Source organism: Salmo salar, chromosome 07, assembly GCF_965601325.2.
Source record: "Salmo salar chromosome 07, fSalSal1, whole genome shotgun sequence".
Classification (NCBI taxonomy): Eukaryota; Metazoa; Chordata; class Actinopteri; order Salmoniformes; family Salmonidae; genus Salmo; species Salmo salar.
The window spans coordinates 9500275-9524959 of record NC_138297.1 but is presented as its reverse complement, the minus strand read 5'-3'; the positions used below and the strand labels follow the sequence as shown (position 1 = coordinate 9524959).

General features: G+C 42.0%; 1 protein-coding gene across 1 annotated transcript in view; it reads right to left on the bottom strand.

Annotated features, from left to right (window-relative positions):
* Positions 1-1733: 1733 nt before the first annotated feature.
* adam19a (ADAM metallopeptidase domain 19a) overlaps positions 1734-24685 on the bottom strand; it is a 242938-nt gene continuing 219986 nt past the window's right edge. Inside the window, exons 17-23 of the mRNA XM_045721473.2 lie at positions 18863-18940; positions 16062-16170; positions 15679-15823; positions 12559-12658; positions 11900-12286; positions 10675-10883; positions 1734-1969 (exon numbers count right to left, since the gene is read on the bottom strand). Coding sequence (XP_045577429.2) covers positions 1918-1969; positions 10675-10883; positions 11900-12286; positions 12559-12658; positions 15679-15823; positions 16062-16170; positions 18863-18940 — 1080 coding nt within the window. The 3' untranslated portion in view covers positions 1734-1917. The remainder of the gene's footprint in view (positions 1970-10674; positions 10884-11899; positions 12287-12558; positions 12659-15678; positions 15824-16061; positions 16171-18862; positions 18941-24685) is intronic.

The window sequence follows — 24685 nt, the reverse complement described above, 5'->3', positions numbered from 1 at the left end:
TCATAGGCAGCATTCCTCCTCCTCCAAACACGGCGAGTTGAGTTGATGCCAAAGAGCTCCATTTTGGTCTCATCTGACCACAATACTTTCACCCAGTTGTCCTCTGAATCATTCAGATGTTCATTGGCAAACTTCAGACGGGCATGTATATGTGCTTTCTTGAGCAGGGGGACCTTGTGGGGGGGGGGGGGGGGCGCTGCAGGATTTCAGTCCTTCACGGCGTAGTGTGTTACCAATTGTTTTCTTGGTGACTATGGTCCCAGCTGCCTTGAGATCATTGACAAGATCCTTCCGTGTAGTTCTGGGCTGATTCCTCACCGTTCTCATGATCATTGCAACTCCACGAGGTGAGATCTTGCATGGAGCCCCAGGCCGAGGGAGATTGACAGTTCTTTTGTGTTTCTTCCATTTGCGAATAATCGCACCAACTGTTGTCACCTTCTCACCAAGCTGCTTGGTGATGGTCTTGTAGCCCATTCCAGCCTTGTGTAGGTCTACAATCTTGTCCCTGACATCCTTGGAGAGCTCTTTGGTCTTGGCCATGGTGGAGAGTTTGGAATCTGATTGATTGATTGCTTCTGTGGACAGGTGTCTTTTATACAGGTAACAAGCTGAGATTAGGAGCACTCCCTTTAAGAGTGTGCTCCTAATCTCAGCTCGTTACCTGTATAAAAGACACCTGGGAGCCAGAAATCTTTCTGATTGAGAGGGGGTCAAATACTTATTTCCCTCATTCAAATGCAAATCAATTTATAACATTTTTGACATGCGTTTTTCTGGATTTTTTTGTTGTTATTCTGTCTCTCACTGTTCAAATAAACCTACCATTAAAATTATAGACTGATCATTTCTTTGTCAGTGGGCAAATGTACATATTCAGCAGGGGATCAAATACTTTTTTCCCTCAATGTATGTGTGTGTAGATCTCAACCTTAAAAGGAGAAAGAAGAAGAAACACACATGACAGTTTGTAAAAAGGTGATTTTTTTATGTAAGAAAATAATACACACAGCAAGAGACATTCAAATCAAATTGCAATGATCAACAACATGCCTCAAAAGTCCTCTTTGGCACATAACACAAACCGTTACAAAAACTAAACGTAAACAGACAAGTACACAACGATAATTAGAAAATGCTAGCTAGCGCTATACACGGTGCGTAAACGGATTGACAACACAAACAAACAAGGTTTTGGCAATGTGACCACCCCCAGCAATAGCACATCTCAGTCTGCATGATTTTCCATCCGTGCAAAACCGTGTCGTCATCTTTGTCGTTGTCACGGTGCTGTTGGGGTGAGGTCATAAAAGTCACAATTTTCAAGTCAGGCGACAGGACCCTCCATGTTCACTCCTGTACCCCCCTACCCCCTCCTCTTCCTTCCCTCTCTAGTCCCTCCCCCTCCTCTTCCTTCCCTCCCTAGTCCCTCCCCCTCCTTCCCTCCCTAGTCCCCCCCCTCTTCTTCCTTCCCTCTCTAGCCCCTCCCCCTCCTCTTCCTTCCCTCTAGCCCCTCCCCCTCCTCTTCCTTCCCTCTCTAGTCCCTCCCCCTCCTATTCCTTCCCTCTCTAGCCCCCCCTCTTCCTTCACTCTCTAGCCCCCCCCTCTTCCTTCCTTCACCCATCCTCTTCCTTCCCTCCCCCTCCCCATCCTCTTCCTTCCCTCCCCCCTCCTCTTCAAACCCTCCCCCTCCCCCCTCTTCCTTCCCTCTCCAACATCCCCCTCCTCATCTTCCTCCACCCCCCCCTCCCCCCTCCATCAGCCTCTGCCTTGCTCCTTAGCTATTACTGTTGATCAACACCTGTCTTGTACCAGCCCTCCAACAAGATCGCTGTAGTGCAAATAGGCTGACTGCTGCGGACTGACTGCTGGCTCCTGATAGGCTCCTCTCGGCAAGGCAAGGCAAGGCTCCCAGGGTCATTTTCGGAAAGGCGAGGAGACTGTGTTTGGTTTCGCTCCTGGGACCAGCCTGAGAGGAGGAAAGAGAAGCAAAGGAAGAAAAAGAGAGAAACAGTAGCTTTTAACACAGTGTAGACAGAGGCTTGTTTTAACACAGTGTAGACAGGGGCTTGTTTTAACACAGTGTAGACAGGGCCTTGTTTTAACACAGTGTAGACAGGGCCTTGTTTTAACACCGTGTTGACAGGGGCTTGTTTTAACACCGTGTTGACAGGGCCTTGTTTTAACACCGTGTTGACAGGGCCTTGTTTTAACACAGTGTAGACAGGGGCTTGTTTTAACACAGTGTAGACAGAGGCTTGTTTTAACACAGTGTAGACAGAGGCTTGTTTTAACACAGTGTAGACAGAGGCTTGTTTTAACACCGTGTAGACAGGGCCTTGTTTTAACACCGTGTTGACAGGGGCTTGTTTTAACACAGTGTAGACAGGGGCTTGTTTTAACACAGTGTAGACAGAGGCTTGTTTTAACACAGTGTAGACAGAGGCTTGTTTTAACACCGTGTAGACAGGGGCTTGATTTAACACAGTGTAGACAGGGGCTTGTTTTAACACCGTGTAGACAGGGGCTTGTTTTAACACAGTGTAGACAGGGGCTTGTTTTAACACCGTGTAGACAGGGGCTTGTTTTAACACAGTGTAGACAGGGGCTTGTTGTGTGGTGGCTGTCCCCTAAAATAAAAGACCTGAGTGAAACGAGGAAGGGGTGATGTTGAGAGAGACGTTTGTTTTACATGCCCAGTCTTCAGACAGAACTCCCAGAACCACCCAGAAATCCCAACAGCCATCACCCTAGAGTTTTGTGAGCAGCTTTAAACATAGCAGATGAATAAAGACAACAGAGATGCTCGGCTAGTCGCCTTCTTTGCTTCTCAAAGAAATACAGTGCTGACCTCATCTTACCACGTGTCAGATTCCGAACATAACAGCAAAATAAAGTGAGAATTGATTGTTTGACAAACCGGGTGATAGCCGACAGAGATCTGTGTTTGGCAATGTGAGTTGTGGCTTATGAACTTCTACTTCTGGTAGGTTCTTATCACGGGCTCCTGATTGGCGCATTGCGGTCTAAGGCACTGCATCTCTAGTGCTATAGGTGTCACTACAGACCCTGGTTCGATTCCAGGCTGTATCACCACCGGCCGTGATTGGGAGTCCCATAAGGCAGCACACAATTGGCTGTCTGGGTTTGGCCGGGGGGAGGCTGTCATTGTAAATATGAATTTGTTCTTCACTGACTTGCCTAGTTAAATAAAGCACCAGGAGAGTGAGCGTGCGCACACACACACACACACACACACACACACACACCCTGCCTCCCCCCTCGCTATGACAGCTTTGCTGCCTGAGTTGAAGACAGTGTAAAATGGAGAGATACAGGAATCAGGGGAGAAAATAGTGTTTTTCTCAAGACACAGCCCTGTTGTTCTTTTTATGGGAAATAATAAAATTGCCACTCAAGGGGGGAATTGTTGTAGACTTGTTGGAAAGAAGCAGGTTGAAAGAACAACAATGTTAACAATGGCCTATTTATGAGAAACAAATTCTAGGAGTGGCTTTTTAACATTTTATCAGGGAGACTAATATCAAGTTAATTTGATGCCGAGGCAGGAACATTGGACAACTATTTGGAGCTAAAAACAAAGTGTATTTATTATAATCTATGGCAGAGCTCACAGTGAAGTATCGCTATTAACCACAAAGCCAGCAGTCTCTCTAATGGGTTATAAATGAGAAGAACACAGTTTAAAATGTGAGTCACAGTGATGCATGAAATAAGCTCATTATAAATATATGTTGCTCAGGGATTCTTGAAAGACGGGAACATCACCCCCCCCCCAAAAAAAATCACCAATCATTTTCATTATATTAACACAGTTTAAAATACATATTTTGATAGTCCAATATTTTAGCCATCATACCGTGTAAAAGAAAAACCTAATTATATAAAAAAGAATGTTTTACATAAAATGCAACTAACTGGATTTATGTTAACTCTGTTTTGACACTATAAAAGGCATTTCAAGTGTTTAAAGGCCTTTGATTGTTTCATTCTTACATTAGATGATTGAAATATGTAATGCTTCAGGGCTAATTTCATAAAAAATGTTGGCAAATTTTTCTAGATTCAGAACATAAAATAACATTTATAAAGCGAACAAGTCTAGAACAGCAAATAGGTTTAAATAGTTTAATACTGTAATGTTGCAGAACACTGATTAAAAGATGTTTTCAGAATATTGACAACAGTGACAGATCTTCAGAATGGTTAACCAGCAGTGACGGAGTTAACAACAGATGCTTTAAGACGTACATGTTTTTGCTTCTAAAAATAAAAGTTCAACGCAAACATTTGTAAAATATGAAAAATGATTCATTTGAAAAAATCCCCAATAAAAACAACCATTCCATCAGATTGGTTCATTCTCTGACGGAATTTGACGTTAGACAAAAAGTTGATGTTTTATGGAGTTGATAAATTGCAATAAAAAATAAATAATCTACTTTAAGTACAATACTAAGTAGAAATTTAGCCACAGTTGCTTTATGAACCCGAGACCTAATTTAAAAGTAACATATTTGAACCATATTTTATGTTAATCTATCAGGGAGATAGAGTTGACAGGCTAAGTTTCTGACCATGGTGATTTCAATATCGTTTGTTTAAATCTATCAAACGGACTTCCGGAACCATGCATTGTCTTGTTGTACTACATGTAATGAAGACATGAACAAGGGGTCCTTATGGTATAGTTGACCCTAATCATTCCTGATTCATTTTTGAGAAATCTGATGGATTTGACTAAAACTCACAGTTTTAAGATAAATATTAAAGTCAGAAAAGGCTTTTGCAAGAAAAGTACATTATATATACTGCTCAAAAAAATAAAGGGAACACTTAAACAACACATCCTAGATCTGAATGAAAGAAATAATATTATTAAATACTTTTTTCTTTACATAGTTGAATGTGCTGACAACAAAATCACCAAAAAATAATCAATGGAAATCCAATTTATCAACCCATGGAGGTCTGGATTTGGAGTCACACTCAAAATTAAAGTAGAAAACCACACTACAGGCTGATTCAACTTTGATGTAATGTCCTTAAAACAAGTCAAAATGAGGCTCAGTAGTGTGTGTGGCCTCCACGTGCCTGTATGACCTCCCTACAACGCCTGGGCATGCTCCTGATGAGGTGGCGGATGGTCTCCTGAGGGATCTCCTCCCAGACCTGGACTAAAGCATCCTCCAACTCCTGGACAGTCTGTGGTGCAACGTGGCGTTGGTGGATGGAGCGAGACATGATGTCCCAGATGTGCTCAATTGGATTCAGGTCTGGGGAACGGGCGGGCCAGTCCATAGCATCAATGCTTTCCTCTTGCAGGAACTGCTGACACACTCCAGCCACATGAGGTCTAGCATTGTCTTGCATTAGGAGGAACCCAGGGCCAACCGCACCAGCATATGGTCTCACAAGGGGTCTGAGGATCTCATCTCGGTACCTAATGGCAGTCAGACTACCTCTGGCGAGCATATGAAGGGCTGTGCGGCCCCCCAAAGAAATGCCACCCCACACCAAACTAATACATTACAACGGAACGATTTGATTAGTGTAGTGTTAGCTAGCTACATAGTTGTCTTTGCTGTCTTTGTATCTAAGATAATTGTGTAGTTTAGAGTAATTATCAAGGTTAGCTAGCCAGCTATTTTCGTCCGCCGCGACGCGACGCCGTTCTCCAGACTTAGTCAAAACACCTAGTCAACATCAAACCCACTGCTAGCTAGCCAACCTTTACCGACTAGCAGCACTGTAGAAACTAATACATTACAACGGAACGATTTGACTAGTGTAGCGTTAGCTAGCTACATAGTTGTCTTTGTCATAGTTTGATAATTGTGTAGTTTAGAGTAATTATCGAGGTTAGCTAGCCAGCTATTTTCGTCCCCCGCGACGCCATTTTCCAAACCTAGCCAACTATTACCGACGAGCAGCATTGTAGAAACTAAATACATTACAAAGGAACGTCTTGATTAGTGTTATGTTAGCTAGCTACATAGTTGCCTTTGTATCAGGATAAAGGTGTAGTACTGAAACTATCGAGGTTACCTAGCCAGCTACACTTTCAAACAAAGTCAACAACGCAGCCACTGCTAGCTAGCCTACTACACCAGCCAGCAGTACTGTATCATTTTAGTCATTTTAGTCAATAAGATTTTTGCAACGTAAGCTTAACTTTCTGAACATTCGAGACGTGTTGTCCACTTGTCATTCCAATCTCCTTTGCATTAGCGTAGCCTCTTCTGTAGCTTGTCAACTATGTGTCTGTCTATCCCTGTTCTCTCCCCTCTGCACAGGCCATACAAACGCTTCACACTGCGTGGCCGCTGCCACTCTAACCTGGTGGTCCCAGCGCGCACGACCCACGTGGAGTTCCAGGTCTCCGGCAGCCTCTGGAACTGCCGGTCTGCGGCCAACAAGGCAGAGTTCATCTCAGCCTATGCTACCCTCCAGTCCCTCGACTTCTTGGCGCTGACGGAAACATGGATTACCACAGATAACACTGCTACTCCTACTGCTCTCTCCTCGTCTGCCCACGTGTTCTCGCATACCCCGAGAGCATCTGGCCAGCGGGGTGGTGGCACTGGAATCCTCATCTCTCCCAAGTGGACATTCTCTCTTTCTCCCCTGACCCATCTGTCTATCGCCTCCTTTGAATTCCATGCTGTCACAGTTACCAGCCCTTTCAAGCTTAACATCCTTATCATTTATCGCCCTCCAGGTTCCCTTGGAGAGTTCATCAATGAGCTTGACGCCTTGATAAGTTCCTTTCCTGAGGATGGCTCACCTCTCACAGTTCTGGGTGACTTTAACCTCCCCACATCTACCTTTGACTCATTCCTCTCTGCCTCCTTCTTTCCACTCCTCTCCTCTTTTGACCTCACTCTCTCACCTTCCCCCCCTACTCACAAGGCAGGCAATACGCTTGACCGCATCTTTACTAGATGCTGTTCTTCCACTAATCTCATTGCAACTCCCCTCCAAGTCTCCGACCACTACCTTGTATCCTTTTCCCTCTCGCTCTCCTCCAACATTTCTCACTCTGCCCCTACTCGGATGGTATTGCGCCGTCGCAACCTTCGCTCTCTCTCTCCCGCTACTCTCTCCTCTTCCATCCTATCATCTCTTCCCTCTGCTCAAACCTTCTCCAACCTATCTCCTGATTCTGCCTCCTCAACCCTCCTCTCCTCCCTTTCTGCATCCTTTGACTCTCTATGTCCCCTATCCCCCAGGCCGGCTCGGTCCTCCCCTCCTGCTCCGTGGCTCGACGACTCATTGCGAGCTCACAGAACAGGGCTCCGGGCAGCCGAGCGGAAATGGAGGAAAACTCGCCTCCCTGCGGACTTGGCATCCTTTCACTCCCTCCTCTCTACATTTTTCTCTTCTGTTTCTGCTGCTAAAGCCACTTTCTATCACTCTAAATTCCAAGCATCTGCTTCTAACCCTAGGAAGCTCTTTGCCACCTTCTCCTCCCTCCTGAATCCTCCTCCCCTCCCCCCCCTCCCTCTCTGCGGATGACTTCGTCAACCATTTTGAAAAGAAGGTCGACGACATCCGATCCTCGTTTGTTAAGTCAAACGACCGCTGGTCCTGCTCACACTGCCCTACCCTGTGCTTTGACCTCTTTCTCCCCTCTCTCTCCAGATGAAATCTCGCGTCTTGTGACGGCCGGCCGCCCAACAACCTGCCCGCTTGACCCTATCCCCTCCTCTCTTCTCCAGACCATTTCCGGAGACCTTCTCCCTTACCTCACCTCGCTCATCAACTCATCCTTGACCGCTGGCTACGTCCCTTCCGTCTTCAAGAGAGCGAGAGTTGCACCCCTTCTGAAAAAACCTACACTCGATCCCTCCGATGTCAACAACTACAGACCAGTATCCCTTCTTTCTTTTCTCTCCAAAACTCTTGAACGTGCCGTCCTTGGCCAGCTCTCTTGCTATCTCTCTCAGAATGACCTTCTTGATCCAAATCAGTCAGGTTTCAAGACTGGTCATTCAACTGAGACTGCTCTTCTCTGTGTCACGGAGGCTCTCCGCACTGCTAAAGCTAACTCTCTCCTCTGCTCTCATCCTTCTAGACCTATCTGCTGCCTTTGATACTGTGAACCACCAGATCCTCCTCTCCACCCTCTCCGAGTTGGGCATCTCCGGCGCGGCCCACGCTTGGATTGCGTCCTACCTGACAGGTCGCTCCTACCAGGTGGTGTGGCGAGAATCTGTCTCCGCACCACGTGCTCTCACCACTGGTGTCCCCCAGGGCTCTGTTCTAGGCCCTCTCCTATTCTCGCTATACACCAAGTCACTTGGCTCTGTCATATCCTCACATGGTCTCTCCTATCATTGCTATGCAGACGACACTCAATTAATCTTCTCCTTTCCCCCTTCTGATAACCAGGTGGCGAATCGCATCTCTGCATGTCTGGCAGACATATCAGTGTGGATGACGGATCACCACCTCAAGCTGAACCTCGGCAAGACGGAGCTGCTTTTCCTCCCGGGGAAGGACTGCCCGTTCCATGATCTCGCCATCACGGTTGACAACTCCATTGTGTCCTCCTCCCAGAGTGCTAAGAACCTTGGCGTGACCCTGGACAACACCCTGTCGTTCTCCACTAACATCAAGGCGGTGACCCGATCCTGTAGGTTCATGCTCTACAACATTCACAGAGTACGACCCTGCCTCACACAGGAAGCGGCGCAGGTCCTAATCCAGGCACTTGTCATCTCCCGTCTGGATTACTGCAACTCGCTGTTGGCTGGGCTCCCTGCCTGTGCCATTAAACCCCTACAACTCATCCAGAACGCCGCAGCCCGTCTGGTGTTCAACCTTCCCAAGTACTCCGCTCTCTCCACTGGCTTCCAGTTGAAGCTCGCATCCGCTACAAGACCATGGTGCTTGCCTATGGAGCCGTGAGGGGAACGGCACCTCCGTACCTTCAGGCTCTGATCAGTCCCTACACCCAAACGAGGGCACTGCGCTCATCCACCTCTGGCCTGCTGGCCCCCCTACCTCTGAGGAAGCACAGTTCCCGCTCAGCCCAGTCAAAACTGTTCGCTGCTCTGGCACCCCTATGGTGGAACAAGCTCCCTCACGACGCCAGGACAGCGGAGTCAATCACCACCTTCCGGAGACACCTGAAACCCCACCTCTTTAAGGAATACCTAGGATAGGATAAAGTAATCCTTCTAACCCCCCCCCCCTAAAAGATTTAGATGCACTATTGTAAAGTGGTTGTTCCACTGGATATCATAAGGTGAATGCACCAATTTTTATGTCGCTCTGGATAAGAGCGTCTGCTAAATGACTTAAATGTAAATGTAATGACTGACCCACCACCAAACCGGTCATGCTGGAGGATGTTGCAGGCAGCAGAATGTTCTCCACGGCGTCTCCAGACTCTGTCACGTCAGTCACGTGCTCAGTGTGAACCTGCTTTCATCTGTGAAGAGCACAGGGCGCCAGTGACGAATTTGCCAATCTTGGTGTTCTCTGGAAAATGCCAAACGTCCTGCACGGTGTTGGGCTGTAAGCACAACCCCCACCTGTGGACGTCGGGCCCTCATACCACCCTCATGGAGTCTGTTTCTGACCGTTTGAGCAGACACATGCACATTTGTGGCCTGCTGGAGGTCATTTTGCAGGGCTCTGGCAGTGCTTCTCCTGCTCCTCCTTGCACAAAGGCGGAGGTAGCGGTCCTGCTGCTGGGTTGTTGCCCTCCTACGGCCTCCTCCACGTTCCACGTCTCCTGATGTACTGGCTTGTCTCCTTGTAGCGCCTCCATGCTCTGGACACTACGCTGACAGACACAGCAAACCTTCTTGCCACAGCTCGCATTGATGTGCCATCCTGGATGAGCTGCACTACCTGAGCCACTTGTGTGGGTTGTAGACTCCGTCTCATGCTACCACTAGAGTGAAAGCACCGCCAGCATTCTAAAGTGACCAAAACATCAGCCAGGAAGCATAGGAACTGAGAAGGGGTCTGTGGTCCCCACCTGCAGAACCACTCCTTTATTGGGGGTGTCTTGCTAATTGCCTATAATTTCCACCTGTTGTCTATTCCATTTGCACAACAGCATGTGAAATTTATTGTCAATCAGTGTTGCTTCCTAAGTGGACAGTTTGATTTCACAGAAGTGTGATTGACTTGGAGTTACATTGTGTTGTTTAAGTGTTCCCTTTATTTTTTTGAGCAGTATATATTATCAGGTAAAATAGATTTTTGCTTTTACAGTTTTAAACACTTTTTGGGGGGGATTTTGAAATAGTGATTCTTTGCTCTGGACAAGGGCATTTCCTGGCACAGTGCCGACATGGAAATTAATAATATTGAAAATATTTTGAAAATTACAAAAACAAATCTTTCCCTTATAACATTTCCCTAAATGTAATTTTTAAGCTCAAATAATAAAACCAAATCATTTTTTTTCAACTATAAAAATCAAGTTTCCCTGCTAGACAAGGATGGTCACAGCTTTCTAGAATCCCGGAGCTAATAATATCATCTTTGCTTTTGCAGTATGCCACATAGTGCCTTCCTGCCTGCCTGCCTGCCTGCCTTCCTGCCTGCCTGCCTGCCTGCCTGCCTGCCTGCCTGCCTGCCTGCCTGCCTGCCTGCCTGCCTGCCTGCCTTCCTTCGTATGTGTGGACCCACCTGAGTGCTTTGAGAGGAGGGATGACGGACAGCTTGCCCACTGGTTTGGGGCCGACGGCAGGGGGCATCATCACCAGCAGCCCATTGGAAGGTTTGGGAGGATTCGCCCTCGCTGGGCTCACGGGTAACACCCCCCCTCTGGCGGGGCTGAGGGGCAGGGGCCTCTGAGGAGGAGAGGGGGAGTGTCTGGGCTGCAGCTCTGACACCAACTGGGAAGGAGAAAGAGAGAGTGAGAGAAGAGACTCGTAGAGAGAGGGGGAGAGAGAGAGAGAGAGAGAGAGAGAGAGAGAGAGAGAGGAGACTCGTAGAGAGAGGGGGAGAGATAGAGAGAGAGAAGAGACTCGTAGAGAGAGGGGGAGAGAGAGAAGAGACTCGTAGAGAGAGGGAGAGAGAGAGAGAAGAGACTCGTAGAGAGAGGGAGAGAGAGAGAGAAGAGACTCGTAGAGAGAGGGGGAGAGAGAGAAGAGACTCGTAGAGAGAGGGGGAAAGACAGAGAGAGGGGGAGAGATAGAGAGAAAGAATGAGTGAGAGAGCGAGGGGGAGAAAGAAAGAGAGAAGAGACATATAGAGAGAAGAGACTCGTAAAGAGGGGGGAGATAGAGGGAGAAAGAGTGGGAGAAAAAGAGAGAGAGAAACAGTGAAATAGAAAAAGTGAGAGAACAAGAGAGAAATGTAAAGGAGAATAGAGAAACAGGCAAAAGAGAGAGAGAGACCTTAGAACACGATCAAAGCACAAACACATCACTTCACCATATCACACACTCCTAATAATAGGAGAATAGACCCTCCACTACCGTGGACAGGATTCACCCAGTCTTATTAAACATCTCAAGCTGTTTTTAATCCGGTGGTTGGCAGGCTTTGTCTGAATTCATGGTGTGTTATTTCATTACAGTGTACCTCTACCTCCGCTCTTAGATGCTTATCAAAAAACAACCGCAGAGAAATTCATTTCGTGCAAAACACAGAGCAATATTAAATTCAAGGCCAATGTGATTTTCCAAGGCTTTTTTTTACAGTTAATAGGCAGAGGTGGGAAAATGTTTTAGGAAATCGATGGAAAACAATAAGAAGATTAAAACAAAAACATTGCTATTTCATCTAGTTCCTCGGTGCAACAAAATCCTGTTAGTAAAAACAACAAACACTGGATGATCTTTAAAACAGAAAGACATTTTCTCGATGAACAAACAAATAAAATTATAGTAAAAAAATACAAACTTACCAGTGGTGATCGTGTTGGGTTGGATACCAGTGGTGATCGTGTTGGGTTGGATACCAGTGGTGATCGTGTTGGGTTGGATACCAGTGGTGATCGTGTTGGGTTGGATACCAGTGGTGATCGTGTTGGGTTGGATACCAGTGGTGATCGTGTTGGGTTGAGGGGAAGCGGTTTCTTGGGTGGCGTGAGTTTTTGAGGAGCGGCGGGGGATTTCGGCGGGGCCCCGGGTTGCTTGCTGACAAGTGAAGGTGGGTGGACCACCTTGAAGCGCTGTGGCGTGTTGTGCGGCGAGGGGGCGGGCCTTAGGGGACGCACAATGTTGACAGGTTGAGTGCCGTTAGGGGTGGGGCCTGGCCGGAGAGGCAGCACCTCTTTGCTGGTGTGAGGGAGCTGTAGAGAACATTTTGGGGATTGTGTCATTCAAGTTTTATATGAAGTATATGTTGAAAAACATTTATAAATTGCAGGCAGGAAGTGACAGTTGCTACTACAGAACATTGACACGCAGAGCTACAGTTGTAAATATGGTCATTGAACTCAAGGCCAGCTTGATTTCAGTTCAATATCTTCAGTTCTTCACAGAAACACAGAGAGAAACATTGCCAGCATACAGAGAGACGGAAGTCAACTCAGATTGAACTCTGCTCTCCTTTGACGCTCACCCCCTTGTGACTGTTTCCTTTGTTCGCTGGCCCCACCACCTTCAGATGAAATGCCGGGTTGAGGTGTCCGTTCTTACCCTTCTCCATGGAGCCTTCAAGTCTGAGGGAATAACAAGGATGGAGGCCACAAGGGTGTTAGAGGCCATCAACTAGACAGATTTATTCTGAAGACTGTGCTGGCTTTTCAATCCTACGTTCTATTGATTTGATAGTCCCCACTTGTGGAGGACTGGGCTGGAAAACATTACGTTGTGTGTGTGTGTGTGTGTGTGTGTGTGTGTGTGTGTGTGTGTGTGTGTGTGTGTGTGTGTGTGTGTGTGTGTGTGTGTGTGTGTGTGTGTGTGTGTGTGTGTCTCTGTCTGTCTGTCTGTCTGTCTGTCTGTCTGTCTGTCTGTCTGTCTGTCTGTCTGTCTGTCTGTCTGTCTGTCTGTCTGTCTGTCTGTCTGTCTGTCTGTGTCCCCATCAAGTATTCTCAAGGAGTTTGATGCAGGTCGAGGAGCAGGTCGAGGAGGAGGTAGAGGAGGAGGAGGAGCAGGTCGAGGAGGAGGTAGAGGAGGAGGAGGAGCAGGTCGAGGAGGAGGTAGAGGAGGAGCAGGTCGAGGAGGAGGAGGTCGATGAGGAGGTATAATGTTTTAACTTAACATCTGGCAAGAAACTTCTAAAGAACCTCATTGGTTCAATTTGTATGCTTTTGGCTAATCCCACAACAGCTGTTAGAAAAGTGTGTGGAAGTGGACACACAGACACAGACACAGACACACACACACACACACAGTCACACACACACTAAAATACATCAAAACACAGAATTCTCCCCAATCAACCATACACAGTAACCTGATATTGATACGCAAACTATTGGCTCCGAAACTAAAAACAAAAAAATACTGCAGCTGGTCTCCGCTAAAGAGCCTTTTAATTACCTAACAAGAAGGGTCATTTCCTGTAGGGATAAATATTCCTTCAAAAGACTCCTTTGTACTTCCTCTCTTTAATAAAATCAGATCCCTTTTCCAGTCCAATACCAATGATTAACCTATTTCTCTGTCCATTCAGAAGGTCAACAGACCTTTATTTCCAGGGGCACCACGGCAGACTACCTCCCTCTCCTGTAAACTACACTGTCCGACAGGCCTGTTTTCAGGGGCACTAACTCACTCAGCATTCTGATGCCCGGTCTCTGTGTGTATGAGCATATTGGTCTTCTACTGGAAGAGAGGGAAAGGTATTAGATTTTATGAGGGTACATTACATTTGTTTACCCCTATAAAGGTGTTGTGATGGTGCAGAAAGTGAAGAGTGGGCAGATTGCAGTCAGAGGATGATGTGTGTACAGTAGTAGTAAGTCACAGCTACAAACCCATCCAGCATCCTGGTGTTATCCCTCTAGCTACAAACCCATCCAGCATCCTGGTGTTATCCCTCTAGCTACAAACCCATCCAGCATCCTGGTGTTATCCCTCTAGCTACAAACCCATCCAGCATCCTGGCGTTATCCCTCTAGCTACAAACCCATCCAGCATCCTGGTGTAATCAGTCTAGCTACAAACCCTTCCAGCATCCTGGTGTTATCCCTCTAGCTACAAACCCATCCAGCATCCTGGTGTTATCCCTCTAGCTACAAACCCATCCAGCATCCTGGTGTTATCCCTCTAGCATCCTGGCGTTATCCCTCTAGCTACAAACCCATCCAGCATCCTGGTGTTATCCCTCTAGCTACAAACCCATCCAGCATCCTGGTGTTATCCCTCTAGCTACAAACCCATCCAGCATCCTGGCGTTATCCCTCTAGCTACAAACCCATCCAGCATCCTGGTGTAATCAGTCTAGCTACAAACCCTTCCAGCATCCTGGTGTTATCCCTCTAGCTACAAACCCATCCAGCATCCTGGTGTTATCCCTCTAGCTACAAACCCATCCAGCATCCTGGTGTTATCCCTCTAGCTACAAACCCATCCAGCATCCTGGCGTTATCCCTCTAGCTACAGACCCATCCAGCATCCTGGTGTTATCCCTCTAGCTACAAACCCTTCCAGCATCCTGGTGTTATCCCTCTAGCTACAAACCCATCCAGCATCCTGGTGTTATCCCTCTAGCATCCTGGTGTTATCCCTCTAGCTACAAACCCATCCAGCATCCTGGTGTTATCCCTCTAGCTACAGACCCATCCAGCATCCTGGTGTTATCCCTCTAGCTACAAACCCATCCAGCATCCTGGTGTTATCCCTCTAGCTACAAACCCATCCAGCATCCTGGTGTTATCCCTCTAGCTACAAACCCATCCAGCATCCTGGTGTTATCCCTCTAGCTACAGACCCATCCAGCATCCTGGTGTTATCCCTCTAGCTACAAACCCATCCAGCATCCTGGTGTTATCCCTCTAGCTACAGACCCATCCAGCATCCTGGTGTTATCCCTCTAGCTACAGACCCATCCAGTATCCTGGTGTTATCTCTCTAGCTACAAACCCATCCAGCATCCTGGTGTTTTCCCTCTAGCTACAAACCCTTCCAGCATCCTGGTGTTATCCCTCTAGCTACAAACCCATCCAGCATCCTGGTGTTATCCCTCTAGCTACAGACCCATCCAGTATCCTGGTGTTATCTCTCTAGCTACAAACCCATCCAGCATCCTGGTGTTTTCCCTCTAGCTACAAACCCATCCAGCATCCTGGTGTTTTCCCTCTAGCTACAAACCCATCCAGCATCCTGGTGTTATCCCTCTAGCTACAAACCCATCCAGCATCCTGGTGTTATCCCTCTAGCTACAAACCCTTCCAGCATCCTGGTGTTATCCCTCTAGCTACAAACCCATCCAGCATCCTGGTGTTATCCCTCTAGCTACAAACCCTTCCAGCATCCTGGTGTTATCCCTCTAGCTACAAACCCATCCAGCATCCTGGTGTTATCCCTCTAGCTACAAACCCTTCCAGCATCCTGGTGTAATCAGTCTCTGAGTTATTAGATGATTCTAGGGTTCAATCCATTGTTTAAACAAAACCTATTGTATAGAGTGCCATTTTCTTTGTGAAGCATCTATGTTGGCCTAATGAAGGGCTTATGAAGGGTTTATGAAGACTTCATTAAGTCTTATAGAGGCGCGGCTAGGACTGTAAGTTACCTGTTAGCCTTGTTGTTCTTGTCTCTTTGGGAGAGCCACTTGTGGTAGTAGGAGCTCTTGATCTTATAGCAGTAGAAGGTGATGAGGATCCCAGGTAGGAGAACCAGGAAGACAAACAGAAGACCTAACACCAAGCCCAGCTGACCTGGAGTACACAGAGAGGGAAAATAATGTTACCCACTTTTATAGAAACCTTTATAGAAGCATCTGCTAAGTGACCAAATGACCTCTAAAAAATGTATTTGGAACTGCTGGAAGAATGTTAAAACTGGGCCAGAAACACCAAGGCTGCGCTAATGTTACATTCAGATGGTGTGTGAAGATTGATAGGGGGCGTCGTGAATCCCAGGAAGGAGCATGTCTGTGTGTGAAGGTCAACTCACTGTGGTACTGGACAGGCCCACTGTCCACACTGCCACCCAGACCAAGCTTCTCACAGAAGGGAGGTGCCCACCCTCGGTTACAGTGACAGTTGCCATTGCTGTTGCACACCTGTGGAAAACACACACACACACACACACACACACACACACACACACACACACACACACACACACACACACACACACACACACACACACACACACACACACACACACACACCTGTGTTACCGTGTTGACCTTACAGTACGTGTCTGGAGAAGTGACAAGTGAATTTAGCTAGCATGCTACATTTTGTTTACTACATGAGGTGTTTGAATCTGACAGGCTTTCTTTCACTGTGAAGTCATACTGAGATTCTGTGTGATTCTGCTGTCTGGTGCTAAACACTTCAACCAACTGTATCATTTTGACTGTTGAACTGAACTTACTGAATGGTTTTGAATGTTGAAGTGACTGAATGGTTTTGAATGTTGAAGTGACTGAATGGTTTTGAATGTTGAAGTGACTGAATGGCTTTGAATGTTAAACTGAATGACTTTTGAATATTGAAATAACTGTACGATTTGAATGTTGAACCAAACTCGAGACATTGAACACTGAACCAAACTCGGTGACATTGAACACTGAACCAAACTCGATGACATTGAACACTGAACCAAACTCGATGACATTGAACACTGAACCAAACTCGATGACATTGACCACTGAACCAAACTCGATGACATTGACCACTGAACCAAACTCGATGACATTGAACACTGAACCAAACTCGATGACATTGACCACTGAACCAAACTCGAAGACATTGAACACTGAACCAAACTCGATGACATTGACCACTGAACCAAACTCGAAGACATTGAACACTGAACCAAACTCGAAGACATTGAACACTGAACCAAACTCGAAGACATTGAACACTGAACCAAACTCGATGACATTGACCACTGAACCAAACTCGAAGACATTGAACACTGAACCAAACTCGAAGACATTGAACACTGAACCAAACTCGAAGACATTGAACACTGAACCAAACTCGATGACATTGACCACTGAACCAAACTCGAAGACATTGGGTGTTGAATGAACTTTGAATGAAAGGGTTATAGTTCTTTGTGCCAAGTTTAGCAATCAAAGATCTTGGCGTTGCAAATCCACTTCTTTGATACTGATTTCAAAACTCTTGGTGAAAAATAACATTTTCCACTTGATTACTATCGCCGGACATTCTGCATCACACAGTATTTCATGCTGCTAAATTATGTAGAAAATTCTTTCCATGCCTTAATTACACCAACACAATTATCATATCACTGATTAGAAACATGCTTGTTGAGTGTTTTTACAAAAAAAGTTCCCTCTTGTGACCCTCTGAAGTTGTTTTGTGAATATTTTTCATGCTTCTCAAAGCCAAAGAAGAAACCAAGAGCCAAGATGATAAATGCTGAGAAGCTGCAGAGCCAAGATGATAAATGCAGAGAAGCTGCAGAGCCAAGATGATAAATGCAAAGAAGCTGCAGAGCCAAGATGATAAATGCAGAGATGCTGCAGAGCCAAGATGATAAATGCAAAGAAGCTGCAGAGCCAAGATGATAAATGCAGAGAAGCTGCAGAGCCAAGATGATAAATGCAGAGAAGCTGCAGAGCCAAGATGATAAATGCAAAGAAGCTGCAGAGTCAAGATGATAAATGCAAAGAAGCTGCAGAGCCAAGATGATAAATGCAAAGAAGCTGCAGAACCAAGATGATAAATGCAGAGAAGCTGCAGAGCCAAGATGATAAATGCAGAGAAGCTGCAGAGCCAAGATGATACTGTAGATGCAGTGAAGCTGCTTCTTCATTTGTACTCTAGCAAAGATACAGACGCTAGTCATTTTTATTTTTTTTTACATCCGCGCTGCTCTCTTTAAGCCCGGGGATCAATAGGAACCAAATTATAATGCAAATGAAAAAGTCACAAAAGAGAAGAAAGAGTGGGGAAAACTATGCTTTAAATAATCCCTCCTCAGAGCCATTTCCAGTCGCTGGCCTTTCAGAGTGAGGGAGTAAGCAAAACAGGACAAATGAAGACTTTTAAACAGGGCAGAGAGAGAGAGAATGAATGATAGAACAAGAGAAGGAGATTAAAGAATGAGAGCATGTTCTGTTTGTCTCTAGGGCTCAGGAAGCTGTTGGTTGAGGAGATTTAAAAACATTATAGAATGCCAGCGCCTCGCTAATGGAAGCCCTCTTGCTTACTGAGAGTCAACAGTTTTCCGCTTCTAAGATGGCCGACCTGGAGGGCCCGTTTTAAGATAAGAAATGTTGGGGTGTTAAATTACCGCTGTCTGTGTCTCTGGCGACCAAAAGCGGCACGCCACTAAACAGCTGACAGTGATATGTGTGAGTCATGACAATGAAAACAAAGTTAGGCCTAGATTCCTATAGGGACAGGTGGTTAAAGTTGTACACAATGCAAACACAATGTTTATTGTCTCATAAACAAAGATATGATCAGCCATCTCTCCCTGTGGCTACGCAGTACTTAACCAACAAATAGTTCATGGCTTCAGGTGTTGTGTCGCTACCATCCATTTCTCCTGTTTTACAAGAGCTACAGAGACAGCCATCTGCCTTCGCCCCAAGGACAATGTACGTCAAAAAGATTACAGGGATGGAGAAAAGTGTGTGTGTGTGTGTGTGTGTGTGTGTGTGTGTGTGTGTGTGTGTGTGTGTGTGTGTGTGTGTGTGTGTGTGTGTGTGTGTGTGTGTGTGTGTGTGTGTGTGTGTGTGTGTGTGTGTGAGGCCTAGTGCTTACCCCATGGCCATGGCAGCGAGCGATGCAGCCCTCCAGCTCGGTGAAAGAGTTGTTTTGGCACCGGCGGTCCCTGCACACCTGCAGTAACACACAGATGCTTATAGTTCATACACACACTGAGGAACACTGCTGTAGAAGGTGTGTGAGGCAGTGTTTTGGCTCTGTATGGTAACTCAGTGGATGCATGCCTGTCTACAAATGTAATGTATGTACACATTTAAGATTATTACGGTATATAGTATGAATCACAATTGAGTAAAGCTTACAGGTTTTGGATGAGATAGTGACATTTATTACATCACTAGTAGACACCCAATCAATACTAATATAATAATACAAGCTGAAAGAATAGTAGAACACATCTACAGTACATTCTATGATCAATATTACAGTACAGTCTATGGTACATAGTACAGTACAGACTATGATAAATATTACAGTACAGTCTATGATCAATATTACAGTACAGTCTATGATACATAGTACAGTACAGACTATGATAAATATTATAGTACAGTCTATGATAAATATTACAGTACAGTCTATGATAAATATTACAATAGTCTATGATAAATATTAAAATACAGTCTATGATAAAGTTTACAGTACAGTCTATGATAAATATTACAGTACAGTCTATGATAAAGTTTACAGTACAGTCTATGATAGTTTACAGTACAGTCTATGATAAATATTACAGTACAGTCTATGATAAAGTTTACAGTACAGTCTATGATAAATATTACAGTACAGTCTATGATAAATATTACAGTACAGTCTGATAAATATTACAATACAGTCTATGATAAATATTACAATACAGGCTATGATAAATATTACAATACAGGCTATGATAAAGTTTACAGTACAGTCTATGATAAAGTTTACAGTACAGTCTATGATAAAGTTTACAGTACAGTCTATGATAAATATTACAGTACAGTCTATGATAAAGTTTACAGTACAGTCTATGATAAATATTACAGTACAGTCTATGATAAATATTACAGTACAGACTATGATAAATATTACAGTACAGTCTGATAAATATTACAATACAGTCTATGATAAATATTACAATACAGTCTATGATAAAGTTTACAGTACAGTCTATGATAAAGTTTACAGTACAGTCTATGATAAAGTTTACAGTACAGTCCATGATAAATATTACAGTACAGACTATGATAAATATTACAGTAGTCTATGATAAATATTACAGTACAGTCTATGATAAATATTACAATAGTCTATGATAAATATTAAAATACAGTCTATGATAAAGTTTACAGTACAGTCTATGATAAATATTATAGTACAGTCTATGATAAAGTTTACAGTACAGTCTATGATAAATATTACAGTACAGTCTATGATAAATATTACAGTACAGTCTGATAAATATTACAATACAGTCTATGATAAATATTACAATACAGGCTATGATAAAGTTTACAGTACAGTCTATGATAAAGTTTACAGTACAGTCTATGATAAAGTTTACAGTACAGTGTATGATACAGTTTACAGTACAGTGTATGATAAAGTTTACAGTACAGTCTATGATAAAGTTTACAGTACAGTCTATGATAAATATTACAGTACAGTCTATGATAAATATTACAGTACAGACTATGATAAATATTACAGTACAGTCTATGATAAATATTAAAATACAGTCTATGATAAATATTACAATACAGTCTATGATAAAGTTTGCAGCACAGTCTATGATAAAGCTTACAGTAGAGTCTATGATAAATATTACAGTACAGTCTATGATAAAGTTTACAGTACAGTCTATGATAAAGTTTACAGTACAGCCTATGATAAAGTTTACAGTACAGTCTATGATAAATATTACAGTACAGTCTATGATAAATATTACAGTACAGTCTATGATAAACGTTACAGTAATGTCTATGATAAAGTTTACAGTACAGTCTATGATAAATATTACAGTACAGTCTATGATAAATATTACAATACAGTCTATGATAAATATTACAGTACAGTCTATGATAAATATTACAGTATAGTGTATGATAAAGCTTACAGTACAGTCTATGATAAATATTACAGTACAGTCTATGATAAAGTTTACAGTACAGTCTATGATAAAGTTTACAGTACAGTCTATGATAAATATTACAGTACAGTCTATGATAAATATTACAGTACAGTCTATGATAAATATTACAGTACAGTCTATGATAAATATTACAGTACAGTCTATGATAAATATTACAGTACAGTCTATGATAAAGTTTACAGCACAGTCTATGATAAAGCTTTACAGCAGAGTCTATGATAAATATTACAGTACAGTCTATGATAAAGTTTACAGTACAGTCTATGATAAATATTACAGTACAGTCTATGATAAATATTACAGTACAGTCTATGATAAATATTACAGTACAGTCTATGATAAATATTACAATACAGTCTATGATAAATATTACAGTACAGTCTATGATAAATATTACAGTACAGTCTATGATAAAGCTTACAGTACAGTCTATGATAAATATTACAATACAGTCTATGATAAAGTTTACAGTACAGTCTATGATAAAGTTTACAGTACAGTCTATGATAAATATTACAGTACAGTCTATGATAAAGCTTACAGTACAGTCTATGATAAATATTACAGTACAGTCTATGATAAATATTACAGTACAGTCTATGATAAATATTAAAATACAGTCTATGATAAATATTACAATACAGTCTATGATAAAGTTTACAGCACAGTCTATGATAAAGCTTACAGTAGAGTCTATGATAAATATTACAGTACAGTCTATGATAAAGTTTACAGTACAGTCTATGATAAAGTTTACAGTACAGCCTATGATAAATATTACAGTACAGTCTATGATAAATATTACAGTACAGTCTATGATAAATATTACAGTACAGTCTATGATAAACGTTACAGTAATGTCTATGATAAAGTTTACAGTACAGTCTATGATAAATATTACAGTACAGTCTATGATAAATATTACAGTACAGTCTATGATAAAGTTTACAGTACAGTCTATGATAAAGTTTACAGTACAGTCTATGATAAAGTTTACAGTACAGTCTATGATAAATATTACAGTACAGTCTATGATAAATATTACAGTACAGTCTATGATAAATATTACAGTACAGTCTATGATAAAGTTTACAGTACAGTCTATGATAAATATTACAGTAGAGTCTATGATAAATATTACAGTACAGTCTATGATAAAGTTTACAGTACAGTCTATGATAAAGTTTACAGTACAGCCTATGATAAAGTTTACAGTACAGTCTATGATAAATATTACAGTACAGTCTATGATAAATATTACAGTATAGTGTATGATAAAGCTTACAGTACAGTCTATGATAAATATTACAGTACAGTCTATGATAAAGTTTACAGTACAGTCTATGATAAAGTTTACAGTACAGTCTATGATAAATATTACAGTACAGTCTATGATAAATATTACAGTACAGTCTATGATAAATATTACAATACAGTCTATGATAAAGTTTACAGTACAGTCTATGATAAAGTTTACAGTAAAGTCTATGATAAAGTTTACAGTACAGTCTATGATAAATATTACAGTACAGTGTATGATAAAGTTTACAGTACAGTCTATGATAAATATTACAATACAGTCTATGATAAAGTTTACAGCACAGTCTATGATAAAGCTTACAGTAGAGTCTATGATAAATATTACAGTACAGTCTATGATAAAGTTTACAGTACAGTCTATGATAAAGTTTACAGTACAGCCTATGATAAAGTTTACAGTACAGTCTATGATAAATATTACAGTACAGTCTATGATAAATATTACAGTACAGTCTATGATAAATATTACAGTATAGTGTATGATAAAGCTTACAGTACAGTCTATGATAAATATTACAGTACAGTCTATGATAAAGTTTACAGTACAGTCTATGATAAAGTTTACAGTACAGTCTATGATAAAGTTTACAGTACAGTCTATGATAAATATTACAGTACAGTCTATGATAAATATTAAAGTACAGACTATGATAAATATTACAGTACAGTCTATGATAAATATTAAAATACAGTCTATGATAAATATTACAATACAGTCTATGATAAAGTTTACAGCACAGTCTATGATAAAGCTTACAGTAGAGTCTATGATAAATATTACAGTACAGTCTATGATAAAGTTTACAGTGCAGTCTATGATAAAGTTTACAGTACAGCCTATGATAAATATTACAGTACAGTCTATGATAAATATTACAGTACAGTCTATGATAAATATTACAGTAATGTCTATGATAAATATTACAGTACAGTCTATGATAAATATTACAGTACAGTCTATGATAAAGTTTACAGCACAGTCTATGATAAAGCTTACAGCAGAGTCTATGATAAATATTACAGTACAGTCTATGATAAAGTTTACAGTACAGTCTATGATAAATATTACAGTACAGTCTATGATAAATATTACAGTACAGTCTATGATAAATATTACAGTATCAGTGCTATGATAAATATTACAGTACAGTCTATGATAAATATTACAGTACAGTCTATGATAAAGTTTACAGTACAGTCTATGATAAAGTTTACAGTACAGTCTATGATAAAGTTTACAGTACAGTCTATGATAAATATTACAGTACAGTCTATGATAAATATTACAGTACAGACTATGATAAATATTACAGTACAGTCTATGATAAATATTACAGTACAGTCTATGATCAATATTACAGTAATGTCTATGATAAATATTACAGTACAGTCTATGATAAATATTACAGTACAGTCTATGATAAAGTTTACAGCACAGTCTATGATAAAGCTTACAGCAGAGTCTATGATAAATATTACAGTACAGTCTATGATAAAGTTTACAGTACAGTCTATGATAAATATTACAGTACAGTCTATGATAAATATTACAGTATAGTCTATGATAAAGCTTACAGTACAGTCTATGATAAATATTACAGTACAGTCTATGATAAAGCTTACAGTACAGTCTATGATAAAGTTTACAGTACAGTCTATGATAAAGTTTACAGTACAGCCTATGATAAATATTACAGTACAGTCTATGATAAATATTACAGTACAGTCTATGATAAATATTACAGTACAGTCTATGATAAACGTTACAGTAATGTCTATGATAAAGTTTACAGTACAGTCTATGATAAATATTACAGTAGAGTCTATGATAAATATTACAGTACAGTCTATGATAAAGTTTACAGTACAGTCTATGATAAAGTTTACAGTACAGCCTATGATAAAGTTTACAGTACAGTCTATGATAAATATTACAGTACAGTCTATGACAAATATTACAGTACAGTCTATGATAAACTTTACAGTAATGTCTATGATAAAGTTTACAGTACAGTCTATGATAAATATTACAGTAGAGTCTATGATAAATATTACAGTACAGTCTATGATAAAGTTTACAGTACAGTCTATGATAAAGTTTACAGTACAGCCTATGATAAAGTTTACAGTACAGTCTATGATAAATATTACAGTACAGTCTATGATAAATATTACAGTACAGTCTATGATAAACGTTACAGTAATGTCTATGATAAAGTTTACAGTACAGTCTATGATAAATATTACAGTACAGTCTATGATAAATATTACAATACAGTCTATGATAAATATTACAGTACAGTCTATGATAAATATTACAGTATAGTGTATGATAAAGCTTACAGTACAGTCTATGATAAATATTACAGTACAGTCTATGATAAAGTTTACAGTACAGTCTATGATAAAGT